This window comes from Octopus bimaculoides, chromosome 6 (genome assembly GCF_046866305.1).
Source record: "Octopus bimaculoides isolate indiv1 chromosome 6, ASM4686630v1, whole genome shotgun sequence".
In the NCBI taxonomy this organism is placed as follows: domain Eukaryota; kingdom Metazoa; phylum Mollusca; class Cephalopoda; order Octopoda; family Octopodidae; genus Octopus; species Octopus bimaculoides.
In genome coordinates, this window is record NC_142933.1 from 55,451,437 (window position 1) to 55,470,654 (window position 19,218).

The 19,218-nt window shown below is 32.3% G+C and overlaps 1 protein-coding gene across 50 annotated transcripts in view; it reads right to left on the minus strand.

Moving 5' to 3' along the window:
• LOC106878372 (rho GTPase-activating protein 190) overlaps window positions 1-19,218 on the minus strand; it is a 342,913-nt gene that overhangs the window by 122,013 nt on the left and 201,682 nt on the right. For all 50 annotated transcript variants that reach the window (XM_089353931.1, XM_089353908.1, XM_089353914.1 and 47 more), the window contains exons 7-12: window positions 16,518-16,670; window positions 10,169-10,277; window positions 8,016-8,139; window positions 4,566-4,767; window positions 2,906-3,070; window positions 849-1,106 (exon numbers count right to left, since the gene is read on the minus strand). In XM_089353931.1, the coding sequence (XP_089210057.1) occupies window positions 849-1,106; window positions 2,906-3,070; window positions 4,566-4,767; window positions 8,016-8,139; window positions 10,169-10,277; window positions 16,518-16,670 (1,011 nt within the window). The remainder of the gene's footprint in view (window positions 1-848; window positions 1,107-2,905; window positions 3,071-4,565; window positions 4,768-8,015; window positions 8,140-10,168; window positions 10,278-16,517; window positions 16,671-19,218) is intronic.

A 19,218-nucleotide genomic window follows, 5' to 3' on the forward strand; every position in this document is an offset into this window, starting at 1 on the left:
ATATACAGACACACACACAAATTTAGACAAAAACCTAGAAATACTAGATTTTTCAAAGAAAAAGCAAAAAAAAAACAACTCCAAATTCAATCTATTAGTGGCACAGTGAAGATTTTTAAGACATTCCAAAGATTCTTAATTTGAGATTATTTAGATGAATAGATGCACACACTTTGGTATGTGCTTTGACAGCTCAACCAACACACCAACTCAACCACATATTTACAAGCACTAGGAATTCTTTTAACTCAAAAGAGTCTTGTTGTTTTGTTAGCAACTGGCTTAAACTCTCTTAAGGACTTCAATAAAAATTGTATATACATACATACAGATATATACATGCATACATATATATATGCACATACATATACATATTATTTTCAAATAATTTTTTCATAAAAATCTTCCTCACATCATTTGCAAAGGATGTGGTGAAAAAAAATTTGAAAACTCTTGTCAAAACAGAAAAATATCCAACTTATATGGGTGTGCTATTCCAAAAGTCCACCAAGGTATTCTATTGTGAAAATTGCCTGGCAGTGAGAGGATACTCAGCTAATGCTGGCATCTTGCTAAAATGCACCCAGTTCATCTTGTAAAGTGGTTGTCAAATGAACAGAAACAACATAGAGAAGAGGGGATGCTTGAAACTTACTGGGTCCAAGACAATTTCTTTAGTGCTGATGCTGTGACAAAATACACTTAGCAAAATACTATAATGATGTATATATTTTACATAAACAAAAGAACTTAGATCTGGGTTATGACTTTGGGTCATCCTTACTACACTGCATTATAAGGCTGACTAGTAGTAAAATTGTTTTCAAAGTGTGAAATAAAATACTCACCTCATTGTTGAAAGGGAAGCTTGTCTCTGAGCTGAATAAATCAATACGTAACCATGGAAAAGTGTATCCCTCATGAGGTTAGCACCATGATATGAAGTTAACATGATGTTCAATCTCACTCTAAGATCATCTAGGAATATATCAACCAGCCATTGGCCATTATCCTTATTAACAACACGGAAGAATTCTTGATTGAGCAATGGGGCAAGAGCAAATTCCATGGGAAATTTATCACCACACATCATACACACAGCAATTCTGAAAGAGAGGAAGATTTGAAACAAGTAATTAATAATTCAAAACACATAAAAAGAATATTCTTAACAACTAAGACATTAAGAAAAATTCACCAAAGGCAAGAGCACAATGGCTGCAGAATCACAAGCATTATGCTATGAACTAGCCTAGAACTTCATAGCACTAGATTCTTTTGTGACAGATGTCTAAAGGAAACAAGAATTTAAGAAACTAAATTGTATCAACATGCAGAAGGCATTCAATATACAGCAATGCATAAAAACATGCTGAAACATCTCTGAGATAGCATTATACTAACTCTTAATGAAATAATTAACCTTCATTACGATACTTATATTAATATTTCGAATTACAATAATCTATGCTATAAGCTGCTTATTGATTAATCAGAGATATGTAACTTTTATTAAAGGAAAGCAATTACTAAGGTCTACACTTTCTAGAAAATTCTTAAAATTCCAATTTTGATATACTTTTTTTAAAAGAAAATCAAAATGTGGTTTTCAAGGTCTTATTATTAATGAAAATTTCAACTACATTATTCAATCAGAAAAGTTTATTTTAATTCCCTGAAAGAGAGCATTTTTGAATACTCCAGTAATACTTCAAACTACAAAAGTGTGCCCCGTCCCATTTTATTTTCTCATAAATTTCTGAAAACTGGATATTTGTTAATGACATTTTCTACATGGAGTTCCAGCATGGTTGCAGTCCAATGACTTAAACAAGAAAAAGGTAAAAAATACAGTTCAGATGGTGTAGATTCACATTATATCATAATTTGCTGTGAAAACTTTTTCAGAAGTGGGCGTGGTGGCTAATTCACAGGCCTTGATTTTGTTTCTTCATAACTTTCAAGGAAATGTGTATTTTTTAATGAAGTTTTCTATAAATATTTTCAGAAGGAGTAGATTATAATTATATTAGAATCAAATGTGAAAAAAACTGGAGGTGGGGGGTCAATATTTCCCATCCCGACTTGTTTCCTCATGTTTTGTACAATTATGTTGGAAAAAAAAAAAATTTTTTTTTGATGACTTTTCCACCCTTTTCCAAAAATTCTCTGAAAGGAATCTTTGTTGAAAGAGGTATACAATACTTATTTCTTTCATAATTCTATCACAGTCTTAATCCCTCTCTTTTAAGTAAACTCAAAAGTAGCCCATCCTCTATGTGGTTGTTTAGTATGCCAGAAATAGCAGAGATCATGTGGGTCTAAAAAGTAATTGTTTTCTCAACATAACTAAAATCTACTTCATCAAAACTTATTAAGAAACAAAGTTGAGATGTGTGAAATATTCGTCCCCACCCAACTTTTTTCTTTTTCACATTAAGTTTTAATGTAATCATGAGCAACATCATCTGAAAGGTATTTGTAGAAAATTTCATTAAAAAAATATCCATGTTTTGAATGCTATGTGGTGTGTGAATTATCCCTGACTGCATTTCCCATGCTTCCCAACAAATTCTGATGTAATCACAATCTACACTATCCAAAATGTATTGGTACAAAGTTTTATGAAAAAATATTCATTTTTCAGAAAGTCGTAAGGAAACGAGGTCAGTGGACACAATTCTGTAGTTATGCCCTAAATTTATTTATCGAATGAGTGAGTACTATCAGATGAATAAAGGATACAAAGGAAAATTAGATGTAACATACCAGGAAAATTACACAAATTGGGAATCCACTGCATAAATATCTTTTAGTGATTGGCAGAAAACTGCCCAGAGGGAATTTTTCTGCCAAATTTCCATTACAAAAATGAAAAACAAAAATTACTGGTTGAAATTCTTACCTCATATCTGCTTCTAAATAATCTGAACTCTGCCAACATGATAATAATGCAGAAGCAGCAGGACGTATTATGCTTTGCAATGCATGCTCAGTTTGTGCTTGAATGAATTTCCTTCTTTCAGTGCCTTCAGGTTCAGATGGAATGTAATAGAATTTACACTGCAGGCTGAAATGGAATTTCAAACTGAAGTGTAAGGATGCTATGAAGGCAGAGCCAAAAAAGTTAGTAGCTGGTTTTTTTTTTTTTATTTTCACAAATACTTTCGTTTTTAATTTGAAATAATAAAAATAGCATAGAAAGAAACAAAATAAAGCAAAACAAATATTCTTTAATGTAAAATTTGTAGGCATCTAATAAGACAAAGTATTTTGGTTCCGAATATTGAAATAAATGATTTTTTAACAAAGATTGAAGACTCAGAAAATTCACTGGTGTAAAGGTAAGTGTAAATCCTTTCTGCCTTTCTTCATAGCAGTAATAACATAAGTGGAATAACCACAATTAGGAACTGAAATAGCTTGCCAAGAGTTTATATATTTTCTTTGCTTTTTTTTTTTTTAATTTTGAAATCTATATTTGAAAAGGTTCTCAACTACAGGAGGGTATGATGATTTTAATAATTTTTTTCCCTTCTTTCATTATTACACAGAGGCTCTCCTGATAAGCTTGACACCTGTATGTCAAACATGGGCTGGAAAGATATACAGTAGTTGTGATTAGGGGGAGGGGTATATGCATTAAGTAGGCTAGAATAATAGCAAAGAAGTAGAAAGAAGATTTAGTACATCTGTAGACTTATGACACAAGTGTGCTGTTGATTGGCAAACCATTGTCAATCAGCTTAATGAGCATTATAAGTGTGGTACTCCACAGTTTTGAAGAATGCCAGTTATTAATCAATACTGCCTTAAAGAACTGCAGTTCTTGGATGGATATTTGACAAAGTCCAAGAAAGAGTTCAGTTGCAGGAGAATGAAACTAAGTCAGTGTGAAACTCTGAATCATTTCAAGACAAACACTGAACAAGTACATAACTGAGAATAAAGAATATATGACAGCACTCGATGTTGGTGATATTTAATTCTAACAAGAACAGAGATGATTACTTTTGCATAGTACTTATTTATCTACTGTAAGAGGCAGGTTAAATCAATGAGAGTTCAGTGTCATATTTATAAACACAACGCAATATCAGTGACATGATATGTCACTGCTCTTTGGTAATAACAGGAGTACCAAGGTTTTTGATGTAGTAAGTGTTAGGTTCTAATGTTATACTTCAAAATAATGGTTAACATATGGAATTAAAACAACTGAAATGAATGTTGAAATCTGTAGCAATCCATAGCATATTATATAGAAATTAATGTATGAATTAAACAGATGAAGGTATCTTTTCAGGTGAGAGAAAATGCTTAGTCACAAAATACTCTTATCAACAACGATTGCAAACTTCAAAACATGACATATAACTGATTAATTTCTTTCATTTGAAATGCTAACATCAATGTACGAGTTATTCTTTGAGTAAAGAAATTTTCATGGTATCTTATATTCAGACACTGGTTGACTAGATTAAATTTTCAGCCATTCATTAAACCTAAATAAAATAACAAAACTCACCAATAGCAGTGAACTGAGAAAAAAATTGTATACTAACTTGTCTGCAAATTGTTGTCCTTGTTCTCTTAACTGATTTATCTCGCGTTCACTAAGCATAGGATTATGGAACTGGATTATCACAAATCGTAGCCTGTCCAAAACTAAACCATCTTCTCTAGCCAAATCAGACAACCAAGTCTGCTCCAAACTCATTTGCACATATTCAAATGTGTGATGAGAGTTATACACACAAACACAGCCTAAAAATAATAAGTTATGTTAGCAAATAACAAACAAGAAATGGTGTTAATAATGACAAGTAAAATGAAATTCATAAACTTAGTATTTACTAATGTCCAATTTAAATGGTCAAAATGTTTAGATATAAATAATATTCAGAATAAAAAGAAACCTATTTAAATAGTACTTAAAAGCACTGACGGATAGAGTGACGTCCCCTGATCAATGTGCCATTCAATTTCACTATTTTACCAGTTTGAGTTGAAGGAAGTTTACTAATATAGGAATTGAAAAGTCGGTGATTATGTTAATTTAGTTTCCAAGCCTCGGGCCAACCAAAGTCTTGTGAGTGAATTTGGTAGACGGAAACTGAAAGAAGCCCGTCGTATATATGTGTATGTGTATATGTTTGTGTGTCTGTGTTTGTCCCCCCAACATCGCTTGACAACTGATGGTGGTGTGTTTACGCCCCCCGTAACTTAGTGGTTCGGCAAAAAGGACCGATAGAATAAGTACTAGGCTTCCAAAGAATAAGTCCTGGGGTCAATTTGCTTGATGAAAAGCAGTGCTCCAGCATGGCTGCAGTCAAATGACTGAAACAAATAAAAGAGTAAGTCTTTTCATACATTTCTAAATGACAAGATCTTTGTATTTATTAACTATGATGAAATAATGCATTATATATTTTGAATAAGTTATCAGAAAAAGAAATATTTTTTTTAGAGAAAAACAAAAAAATTCCACCAAAATGATTGTGTATGTATGTACATAAATGGGGGTGGGCTTATTGTAGTACTTCATTTCATCTAAAGACAATACAGTATATGACAGAGTTTAGAGAGAAATACTCTACTGAATTTGATAAAATGGCTAGATATTTGAAGCAGAGGAGACAACAAAAATAGGATTTGAGCTCAGTACTACCGGATAACACTGATTGATTAATAAGTCTCTGGTGCAGTGAGCCATTCTAGTCTGCTTTTTTTTACCATTTTGGCACAGGCTGGACAAGACTTAAGGTAGTATTTCCCTAGTGTCACCAACCAGTACCTACTTTCCAAGTAAGGTTGTTTTTTATACCCCACTAGTCTTCACACATAAAAACCATCAAGCTACAGAACATATTTACAGGAGCTTAAACATGTCACCATGGCTCAAACAGTGTGAGGGCAAAGACATATGAGGTAAACTCACACCCTTCTTCTATTTTCCTTCACAGTTGTGAATTACAGGGTGACAGAAAAATACCCAGTACACTCTGTAAAATGGTTGATGTTTAAAAGAACATCCAGCTGTAGAAGTCATGCCAAAACAAAAATACTGTCATCAGACCCATTGGCTTCTGTTAAACCATACAACCCATGCCAATACAGTAAGCATAATAATGACACACATACCACATATATATGTGGACGAAAGTGCCATTGTTCACACTAACAGTGTTGGTTGCAAGCATGCCTGGGCTGTTTATTGTTCAGTAGACTATGGGATGATTAATTCGCTTAGAAACAGGAGGGAGACATCAGAAATGGCATCCAGATGTTAAAAATGCTGCCTCTTAAAAAAATGTGTGACCCATGCAAGCATGGGAAAGTAGACATTAAAACAGCAATGGTGTGTGTGTGTGAGAGAGAGAGAGAGAGATTATATAAAATGAACTTCCTTGTGGTTACTTTCCACCAATTTCACTCAAAAGGTATTGGCCAGCCTGAAAGCTATACAAGACAATTACCTAAAGAGCCAAGAGCCATATAAAGATATATAACATGAAAACACATGGTTACAAAGTGAACTTTGCAATTTTTTATCCATGCCTGCACCCAACAAAAATACTTAATTCTCAATGATTTAGGGCATTTACATGTAAATAAGTATCATACAGAGGTATAGATTAGTACTGTAAGCAACAACAAATAGACAAGTCCTTTATTAGATTGCAGTGACATACAGGAATCTGCTAACAAGATAAATCTATGAAAGACTAGCATATTGTCTTGGAAGAAAAACACCTCTATATCTTTATTATCTGCAATCTGGGAAATGATCCATCAAATTGCAACACTTTTCAATAATGATGAGTTAAAAAGGAGAAAATAATTCAAAATAGAAAGTTAGAGAGAAGCAATTTTGTATAGCTGCTCAAATATTAACATCATGGGGAAACAGACATAAAATTATTGGAGTGGTAAAATAGTATACTTAAATGTTTCCTAACACTGATGTTCTGCTAAGATTGGTTCCTTGGTGGGAAGTAATTGAGAGAACTCTTGTTATGGATGGATCAGCAATCTATTGCAAATGATCTGCTTCTCTCCCCCACCCCACACATAACTAAGTGAACTGACACAATGTATATTTAAATAAGTTATGAGGTAAAACTTAAAAAAAACAAACAATTCATTACCATCATGGACTACCAAAGTGTGCATCTACAAAAGTCTGCAGTAAATTTGAACTCAATCTGTGACTTACTATTTCCATGCTTATCCATTCAGTCATTTTATTTCTCTACAGTGAATAAGGGAATGAAATGCTGGATGGCAGTGGCTCATCATCATCATTTAACATCCATTGTCCATGCTGGCATGGGATGGACGGTTTGACCAGGCTGGCACGCTGGAAGGCTGCACCAGACTCCAGTCTGATTTGGCATAGTTTTCTATGGCTGGATGCCCTTCCTAACGCTAACCACTCCAAGAGTGTAAGGGGTACTTTTACGTGCCACCGACACGGGTGCCAATTTGTATGATACCAGTATCTGTCACAACTGCGATTTTACTCGGCTTGATAGGTCTTCTCAAGCACAACATAATGCCAAAAGTCTCAGTCATTGCCTCTGTGAGGCCCAGCACTCGAAAGGAACTCAGCCACTTTGCCTCCGTGAGGCCCAATGCTCAAAATAAACTCAGCCATTTTGCCTCTGTGAGGCCTAACACTCAAAAGGTGTTCTTTACATGCCACCAGCACAGGTGCATTTGGCTTGCTCTCAAACCCAGCACAATGCTAAAGCTCTCTATCACTAGTCATTGCTCTGTGAGGCAGTAGTAAACTGATAACTGAATAATTTAACATTTGCTAAAGGTGATTTTAATTACAAACTTAAACTTCTAAGAATCTCATTGTAAATTATTCTTTGCTTCCATAAAAAAACAATTTCTTTAGCTTCAAGATTTAAAAGTAGATGGTCAATACTTTATCTCTCTTGGAATTTTTATTGATGCAAATGCAAACAGCTTTATTACCAGAGGCAAAAAAACCCCCTACTTACCATGTGGTTTAAAGGTAGGGGTTACAAATGCATGCTGTTCTTGAGTGACATCACCATCAATGGGACGGTAATCAAGACTGAACAAAATATCTTGACAGTTATATTCATCTTCTACACATAAATGCTGAAACAATCAAAAACATTAAATGGTATGTTTATAACAATATTCATAGAAATTCTTACATTAACAAAAGGTCAAAACATTTTTAGGGGAATATTGGATCCTAGAGGATGGAAACATAAAATCAACCCTGGCAGAATTTGAATTCAAAACATTGGGAAAGAAGACAAATATGGAAAATCAATCAGTCTGGTATTCTACCACTTTTTCTCCCATCCATAAATACAATAATGGATAAAGCATCCATTTTCAAGATCTGGGTGTTGAGTATTTTAAATTTAGAATGTTTGTAGTTGTCACTCACGTACATTGACCAACTAAATGTTTCAACATACAATGAAATAATCCATTTAAGATCTCAACATGACCTTTTTCACATCACTGTAGTCATTGTATTTCACAGGTCTGTCCTGATTCAGCAGACCTATAATCAAATTTATTCCATCCATGGAATAAGGCTACATTATCCAGTGTGTCATTGTTTGTAAGCTGTTAGGATATGATTTGATATAAATTTGACTGATATTTCTAGCAAGATGAACAAATATCTAGAGGCACCCTTGATGGTGTGGTTTAACCACACAAGACTTGCTCTTGCAAGTTACAATGCAAACATTTCATTTTACTAAACTATACTAACAATGCTCAGATAATAATTTGTACATAGGAATGTTAATATTATTGAAAGAAAGAGACTAATTCCTTAACAATTATAAAAGAATGTTTAATGGTGCCAATACACTAGACTGAAACGTATCTATAAAACTGCTTTCTGATAATCTTGTTTCAAGAGATATAAAATTTAAACAGCACTTAGATAAAAGCTTGTATTTAATCATTTTCCTCAAAATCAGAAATCCATACAATTGATTCAAGCTATCCAAATGTCAGAATTTGGGATTTTGAATGAAGAATTTTAAATATATCAAAATATAAACTTTCACTTCCTGTAATTAATACTTGAAAAACAAATAACAAAAGAATTCTTAATTATTCCTATTTTGTATTATCAAAAGAAGTTTAATAAAAAAAAAAAATTTAAAAAAATTAAAAAAAACTGACTTCTGTGACAAATGGAGATAGCTTCTATGATGAGTGAGACTTATTTCTACAAGTGCAGCTGACATATATGTGAGTGAAACTAGCTTCTATGACAAATGCAACTGTTTTCTATGACAAGTGCAGCTAGTTTCTACAATAAATATAGCCTACTCTTCAATAAGCACATCTTATAATAATAAGCTTGTGTGAAGTTTTGACAGACATACTATGCTATGTGATTCAGCTTAATGGTCTAGTGAGCCATGCTATTTAATGAGATTAAGAAGTCAACATAGGAGCTCAACTTAACTTTGCTGCAGTTGGTGCCAAAAGGAATTAAATTCTATCAGGATGTTCTAGTTTCAAGCTCTATACAATGTCAGGCTCAAAAGACTTCTGGAAAGTATTGGAAAAGCTGAGTCTTTAAAGCACTAGTGAACGTTACAAACTGCTACTTCTGATCCAAATGCATTGTGGAATGCCTTAATTGAAGACAGCTGATCTAGATGCATTACGGGATACCTTTGCAATAGATATAAATTCTTTGTGTTTGGTCATAGTACACTTGAATGATTTAGCCCATACTTGAAACATTCCTTAGTAAGTAAAGACATTTTAAGTTCTACAAAATAATTATGAAATAATTACTCATACATTTCTAGCACCTAACCCTTCCACATAAATAGTTCTTTTATCACTATAATGAAAGCATTACATTCAGAACTCCTCATAAGCTTTAAAAGGACCATTTTTTAACTCCTAAATTGTAAAATGTCAAAATTCCATAAGGACCCCCCCCCCCCAAATAAGAACAGCTAGTGAAGTGTTTGCTGCCTTCCACACTACAGATATATTTAACCAACTCAAATTTGTAACTCAATAACATTTTAGTGTGTATACACACACACAACAAACAAAATATGTAATCTTCCCATTCATATGCAGTATAACAGAAAAGTGAGGAGTTGGGGTGGAGAATGCAATGATTTACCCTGATTTCCTGATTGATATTAGATGCTAGTCCATCCTTTCCTAAAAGAACCAGATAGAAAGGTTGTTCGATGCCCTTGAGAGCAGCAGCACTTTCTGAAATATCAGGCCTGAAATATTAAAAAAAAAAAAAAAGAAAAAAAAAAAAATCATAAAAATGTCATGTTTTACCTCACTACTTAAACACATGATTAGAAATAGAAAACATGAAATATGAATAACGAAATGTTTAGTTTAATAAAACCCAATAATATTGAAGAAAGGCAAGGAAAGATGTTTCCTTTCAATAATGAACTTATTGAGTGAATAAACTTTGATGGGATCAGCATTGGCAATTCAAATTCTGTTTTAATTGATAATTTACTGCAGTTTTAAATTTAATGCACAAGCATTAAATTAAATCCTAAAGTATTAATGTTACAATGTGCTATTAATTGTTGGTTTAGAGACCATTTAGTACTCATCTAAAAAATGAAAAATTAAAGAAGCCATAAATATTGACATGAGAATATTGATTCTTACAGATTAAACAGTCCTACAAAATCTCAAACATCATGTAGATAGCAAAGTTAAAGATGCTCAGTATAAATAAAATTCAATGGTTCTATACTTTGATTACATAAATTAACTGTTTTCTTTGCAGTTGTAAATAGATTTATAATTTGTATGTTCATCAATCTCCAGAAGGCTTTTTCGTTATTTCGAGCGAACCATATTAATTTAATGTTCTTACCTAACAGCAGTTTTATTTACCAAAAGAGAGGCAGGAACATTTTGCTAATTTTAGAACAATTTGTAAATGGGCAATGGTTTGCAGAAGATTAAAACAAGGTTTTCCAGCCAAGATACTTGTATTAAACATAAAAATAAAATATACACACATACACAAAAAAAAAAAAAGAAATAATAACAGACAACAACAAATTTCGTATACAGAGAAAGGTGTGACTGAAACAATCAATGAAAAAGAAAAACAATGAGATTAGTAAGTAAAACAACCAGTCACACAAAATACAAAGAAAATTGTTTAAAACTCTTGTGTTCTACATTATTTACAACTGTATTATCTTGTGTTCTAATTCAAAATGTTTAAAATGATAAACTTTTGGATGGATTTGGTTAGTTGTAGATTAATTAGTTTTCTTTGGTATAACTGATATAACTCTTTAAAAGAATATAGTTATTTATTAGAAAAGAGAAACAAATAACAACTGCAAACATATAACAGCATAAGTTTTTCTTAAAATAGAAGATAGATTCAATAATGAAAAGATAATGGTCTATTTTACAGCACACTCAACTTGGAATCTTACAGTTGGATTTTATCCTTTATCTGTCCTATGTATATAAACATGCTACAAATTCCCAATTTTTTTCAATCACCAGAGTAATTTGGAACTTATGAAAGGAAAGTTTTATATTACTCAGAACATATGAAACAAGGGTAAACTAAAAGTCTGAGAAACAAGTATGGAAGTTTAGGATAAACTTATGAAAATATTTTGAACATGTAAAAGGCTAAGTCATATTCAAATGTAGGTAAAACATTATATGAGGATAATCTACAGAAATAGTGTAGTCAATAGAAAGAAATGAGATTTTGCATTTGTTGTTTCATGTTGTTTTGCATTTGTTTCTATATATACAAATGTGCATGTGTGTGTGTGTACACACATGCATCAAGGCAAAAAGTACTTGCCTTGAACTTGGAACTTTTCAAGAAACAATAACTTCAATCAATGTTATTCAACACTTAAATTCAACTAACATATGATACTGAACAAAGAGAGCCAAGTTATATAATACTATTATAAGGAAACTTTTTAGAATTTCAGAAAAAATTGAAATCAATTTTCATGTTAAATACTATTCCTTCTTGAAATATGGTGAAGAAATGTCCAATTTGTTACATCGTTATACTAGTGTTTTTAAAACTATTATTTGAAAAATAACTTCCCATGCAGTGGTTATTTTATATCAGTGTCTGTTGTGTATCCCACTTAGGTGCACTTGCAAGCTACTCTGAAGTCCAATGAGAGTTACAGCAGGAGCTTACCCCCTTCAACTAAAGTTATTAAAAAATAGTACCAATACATTTTGTTTTAAGTTTTGGACTTAATGTCTAGTATATCCAAATATTCTCTCATAATACTCAAATCTTGCAAGATTTCACCTAATATATGTAACAAAAACAAGAATAGAGAAAATCCAATCTTTAATTGGTGATTACACCATACAATACTGATAATTGTTTCTGTTATGTCAACATATTTAGATACAGAAAATATCAGTCAAATCAATGTATCCAAAAATATATGTTAACACAACATTATCAAAACGACCCAAAATTGGTTAAATTCAAAGTGAACTAAGAAAATGTCTCCAGAAGACGAATGCATGCAAAAACAACTTTGAATTTAAACCAATTTTGGACTACCTTGATAATGTTGTGTTAACATATTTTTGGATATATAAGTTTGATATTTCCAGTATCTAAATATATTAACACAACAGAGATGATTATTAGTATTGTATGGTGTAATCACCAATTAAAAATGGGATTTTCTCCATTCTTATTTCTGTTGTCTTATACTCAGAATTTCTTGAAATTCTTCTAAACTATTTGGATTTATTTGTCATACATGAGAAATTACCTTGGATGTTTATTCTACTTGCATTTATTTGTATCTGATTGTTGGATAAAGTTAACCACGTTCATTTAACACTGAGTGTTTTATTGATATCTGCCTTGATATTTTAATCACTTTTATTATTATATATAAGAGCACACATTTTATATCTAGGCAAGCTAGTCAGTACACTATATAGCATGTCTGTCTTTGCTTTCAGATTAAGTGTAGATATATATTTTTTTGCGTACTTTGGAATTTATATCATCACAGACACATTTCACAAGTTGTCTTAAATTTAATCAGTACAACTTCTCCAGAGCAAGTAGGTATTTAGAGAACCAGCCCTAGTCACAATGTACTTGCTCCAACAATTCATAAAGATGAATATTTAAAAAGTAATAATCTAGAAAATCTTCCAAGGAATCTAATGCTCTTAGCTTAGTTTTTCCTTAGGCCTGGCCAGATTGGAGCAATCTGAAGTATAACCAGCCAAAATTGCAAAGATAATCTGGAACTCGACTGGGGAAAGAAAACTCCAAATGACCTGTCCTTGTTTTCTTTGTATCGTCTATCTGGATGTTTTGCATTCTTGTCCCATTTTGTATTATTTATATATATATATATATATATATATATATATATATATATATATATATATACATGCACACATATATTTATATATACATATACACACACACACACACACACACACATACATATATATACATACATATATACATACATACATATATTATATATATATATATATACACACACATATATATACATACATATATATATATACATACATATATATATATATATACATATACATATATATATACATACATATATATACATACATATATATACATACATATATATATATACATACATATATATATATATATATACATATATACATATATATATATACATATATATACATGCATATATATACATACATATATATACATACATATATATACATACATATATATACATACATATATATATATACATATATACACATACATATATATACATACATATATATACATACATATATATATATAGCGACATACGTACACTTTGGTCTCTTATATGTAAGTATACATTTTCCTAAATCTTGTATGACTTTCTGTCTATCAGCCCTTTCATTCTTATTCGTTCATTCCACTCTTCGTTCTTCCTCTCTCACATTTCCTTGCCTTCTCTTCTTGGTCACTTTCCCTCCTCTTTTTTCTTCACTGTGTCCCTGTCATTTTTTCTCACCCCTCCTTACTTCTTTTGTCCCTCTACCTCTAACCTCTCTCTCTTCTCTTCCCACATGACCGGCGTTTGGCCAAGCCTGGTCTTTCTTTCTTGGCCGGCCGTTGTCCATGCAACATCGATATTCCTCCCTGTGCCTGTGAAATCTTGTATCCCTGCCATAAGGCTTTGTTTCCACACACGCCAGCTTAATTAAATTCATCCTTAGTCGAAAGACACCTGTTGTTAGGTCCCGTTATTATTTTTATTGTATTTGTGTGACATTGTTCGTTTTTGTCTGTCCTTGTTTTTGTATACATTCATTGCTTTCTTCCAAGGAATCTAATGCTCTTAGCTTAGTTTTTCCTTGGGGCTGGCCAGATTGGAACAATCTCGAGTATAACCAGCTGAAATTGCAAATATAATCTGGAATTCGACTGAGGAAAGAAAACTCCGAATGACCTGTCCTTGTTTTCTTTGTATCATCTATCTGGATGTTTTGTTGTCCCTTTCTTGTATCACCTAACTGTCTGGATGTTTTGCGTTCTTGTCCCATTTTGTATTATTTATATATCTGAACATCAGCAGAAAATGTGTATCTTGCCAATTCAAGAGAAAGAAAAATATCATATTATCAGGTCATCCCATAAGTTCTGTCCGATTTTACTTTTTTAAAAATTGAATGAAATTTAATAGTATTGTAGAATGTCTAATGGAATAAAAAATTATTTTTATGCATTTGTGTACATTTAAACTAATTAAATATTATTTTACAGTAGGAGTGGCTGTGTGGTAAGTAGCTTGCCTACCAACCACATGGTTCCGGGTTCAGTCCCACTGTGTGGCACCTTGGGCAAGTGTCTTCTACTATAGCTTCGGGCCGACCAAAGCCTTGTGAGTGGATTTGGTAGACGGAAACTGAAAGAAGCCTGTCGTATATATGTATATATATATATATATATATATATATATATATATATATATATATATATATATATGTATGTGTGTTTGTCTCCCCATCATCGCTTGACAACCGATGCTGGTGTGTTTACGTCCCCGTAACTTAGCGGTTTGGCAAAAAGAGACCGATAGAATAAGTACTAGGCTTCCAAAGAATAAGTCCTGAGGTCGATTTGCTCGACTAAAAGGCGGTGCTCCAGCATGGCCACAGTCAAATGACTGAAACAAGTAAAAGAGTAAAAGCGTATAATAGAATTAAAATTTCTTTGATTTAAATCCTTTCTAACAGGGAAGTATTCAAAGAGCATTTGAGGCACATAATGCTTTATGAGTACAAAAAAGGAAACTCTGCAGCCGAAGTGACTTGAAACATACACTTAATTTATAGGAAAAAATGCTTGAATGAAAGAACTTGCAGAAGATGGTTTGCAAAATTCAGAAGTGGAGATTTCAGCCTTGAAGATGAAGATTGAACAGGACGTCCTGATGAGTTTGATGATAAGCTCCTTGAGGCATTACTTGAAGAAAATCCTGCATTATCAGTTGAAGAATTGGCACAAACCATACAACTGTTCATTATCATCTTCAACAACTTGGAAAGGTTCCTAAACTTGGAAAATGGGTGCCTCATGAATTGTCTGAAAGCAACCGCAAATCTTGTGTTGACATCTGTTCTTCTCTCCATTCTCACGAACTCATTTCACCTTTTTTGGATAGACTTGTGACTGGTGACGAAAAATGGATCTTCTATCGAAATGTTAAACGTTATAAACAGTGACTTGGTAAAAGGGAAAAAGCTCAACCACAACTGAGAAGGGAACTTCATGGGAAAAAGGTTCTTCTCTCTATCTGGTAGGATTGCAAAGGAGTAATTAATTTTGAATTGTGGCCACCTAATGCAACAATCAATGCTCAAGTTTACTGTCAGCAATTAGAGTGTTTGAACCAAGCTTTGAAGAAAAAAAGACCTGCTTTAGTGAATCGAAAAGGAATGATGTTTCATCAGGACAATGCATGATCCCACACTGCAAAGGTCGCATCACCTTATTCTCCTGACCTTGCTCCTTCAGACTACCATTTGTTTCATAGTTTACAGAATCATTTGGGGGACATAACTTTCGCAATCCAAGAGGAGGTCGAAACTGACATTTCAGAGTTCTTCGCTTTGAAACCAAAAGAGTTGGGATTAAAGAGCTTGTAAATAGATGGAAGGAAGTCATAGATAATCAGGGAAAGTACATTGATGATTAAATTTCAATTGTTTTCTTTATTCAAAATTCGGATAGAACTTATGGGATGACCTGATATTAAACTTGCATATTTTCATATATTTTTTCAAAAAGTGATAAAAAAACAAAATCTTGTGAATGTTAGAGAAAAACAAAAAATTTTGAAGCTGAAAAAGATTTTGTTAAATCATCATCTATTTTAATGGCTGAACATATATTAGGTAAGTAAGCAAAAGGGTGGAGTCAGATGTATTATCCACTAAAGAACATTGGTTACCTCGCTGGCCTGTGACTGAGAATTTTCTGTGCCATTGCCTCCACACACTGTTCTCGGAAATAACATCTTTCCTTTGAAGGGCATTGGATAAATCCTAGATGATTTAATATCATCACTTTGCGATCTTCCTCCAGATGATCAAGCAACTGATACCTGAAAGAGAATTAGTGTGATGAGACCAAATTTATGAATAATATCCTTTTTGCTAATAGAATGACATTTATTTCCCTCATCTTTGTTTTATAAAAGGAGAAGGTATAGGAGATTAAGTAGACTTTTATTGTATCACTGTTAATTATTATATCAGTATTGAATTAATGAAAGGCAAAGTTAACATGGACTCAGGACAGTAATATACTAAACTCCATAAACTTAAGAGTTTTGAATCAAAGAAGGAGCTTCAACATATAAAATTAGCGAAAATATCACATTTATCTTAAAATATGGGAGAAGACATTTGGATAATGTAGTCTATGCTTGAAAATAAATATGAAATGATCACTGTGGGAAGCTTCTGATTCAAGGTCATCTTCATCTGAGGACTGACCCAGGGCTACAACTCAAATAACTAGCTTGACATATTAGCCCAACTATATTTTCTGTTCCTACTGTAACTATAAAGATAGTAGGCATTATTAGGAAGGATATTCAGGCATAGAAGTCACATAAAAATTTTAAAAAAAATACAATGTCTCCAACTCATCTTGGAGAGCAACAAGTGCAAATAAGAACTGTCTTGGACACTGTTGCTTCATCCGGACCAAGTCAGCAATGGAAAGTAAATGTAAAATGATGATTTCAAACCCACTTCAGTGAAAGATTAAGAAGCAAAAACTCAAGCCTGAATCTCAACTAATATTCTATCACTTTATTTACTTATTGTTATATAGATTCTTATTTGTAAACACCATTTTTTAAAGAAACTAACTTCAAAAATAAAAACAATTAAAATGGGAAGGTGAAGAAGATCATTAAATATGGTGAGTAGGAGTGATAAGAAAAAGAAAATTTGTAATTTTTTCTATCCATATTAATCATAACTTAATGGTGTTTTCTCACATTTTGGTAATCAGTAGTAAGATCAAAGTAATGACATCATATTTCTTTACAGATTTACATACATTTTATTCTCTATGTTGAAGCATCTACATGGCTGTTGTGTTACCCAAATCATACAAGCAGCTGATGGAACATCATTAAAAATTGATATATTAAAACCAATGTTTACCATATGCTTTTACTTTTTTTTAGCAATTGAAATACTGAGAACAAATAAAGCGTTTTCTCTCTATCTTTTATATTTTGCTCATATTCTGAAGTTTGTATTTCACATTGTACTATGTAATTCACATAATACAGCCATTTCAATTTGGTTAAAAACAAAGGGAAATACTAGCAATATTCTCAGTGTTTTAATTTGCTTTAATGAATCTTGCTAACAGTTAAAATGTAGCGCATTGTAAAAGCTCTATGTTCTTTAAGGTGTAATTCCACATATTCATGTAAAGTACAAATTATGTTAAAGTTATTTTAATACTGCTACTACTTTTTTTCTTGTTTTATTCACATACCCCTTGCTTAGAACCACATTCCATCTTATTCACTCATGTTCCACCCACCCTATCCTATCAAACTCACACTCCTACATCATCTCAGCCAATTCCTCATATCTAAGAACATATCACCAGCATCCCTCTACCTTACTAATTCTCACTAGGCTGGCTCATGTAATGTTCTCACTTTATTTCATCCTATTCTTTTACTCATTCTATCACAGTCACTTAAACTTAATACATTTCATACAGTCCTCTCAAATAAATCCCTACCAGGTCCCTGTGACAACTTTAATCTGTGATAAATCCCAATTTGATTAGTGACATAACGCTCAAGTTGGTAAAGGGATACAGGTGGATAAATTGTACAAGTCATCAGATTAATCATAGATAAAACCATGCCCAATTAATATAACAGAAATTTGTTTCAAATTCTTCGGTAGAATCAAACAAGCTACAATGTGACTTTGTCCAAAAAGTGGAATAGATGGTGAAAGCTATTTATTTTTTCTGGTAATATTACTTAAGAGAGGAAAAACAGTTATCTAGAATTTGAAATGAAGTTGCAAATGTTTAGAGTTGTTAAACTAAGATACTGTAAATATAAACATTTCATGCTAGTGTTTGACAGTTAACTGGGTGAGACTGGGGGAAATATATCAGCCAACACCACTGTCATCTATCTCCCTTGAGGGAAGAAATACAGTATTCTCCTTTAATCTTGCCTATAAACCAGTCTTAGCTTTCAATGTCATTTCTCGGACTGCTTCATCTGACTATACTGTCAATAGTGATATCCAGCCACATGTCAACACATGATCATACTAATAGCCAAAAGGTTGAAAATAGATGGGGAAAGCTGAGTAAACACACACCATAAATTGATTAAAAATGGGCCCAACTTTATCAAGAGAATGGCAAGTGAGAAGCATGTGTTTTATCTAGAAAAAGAATGAAATTTTCATGTTTAGCAAAAAACTTTTAAAAATCTGAAATTAAGTCTACAAACTTTTTCTATACTCAACAAACAATACAAACTATAACATTTCATCAAGTGGCTAACAGTAACTAAAATCCATAACCAGATTATTTTAATGAATTTATTTCAGGAGGAAAATTAAATTGAAAAATAGTGAAAATAATATGTT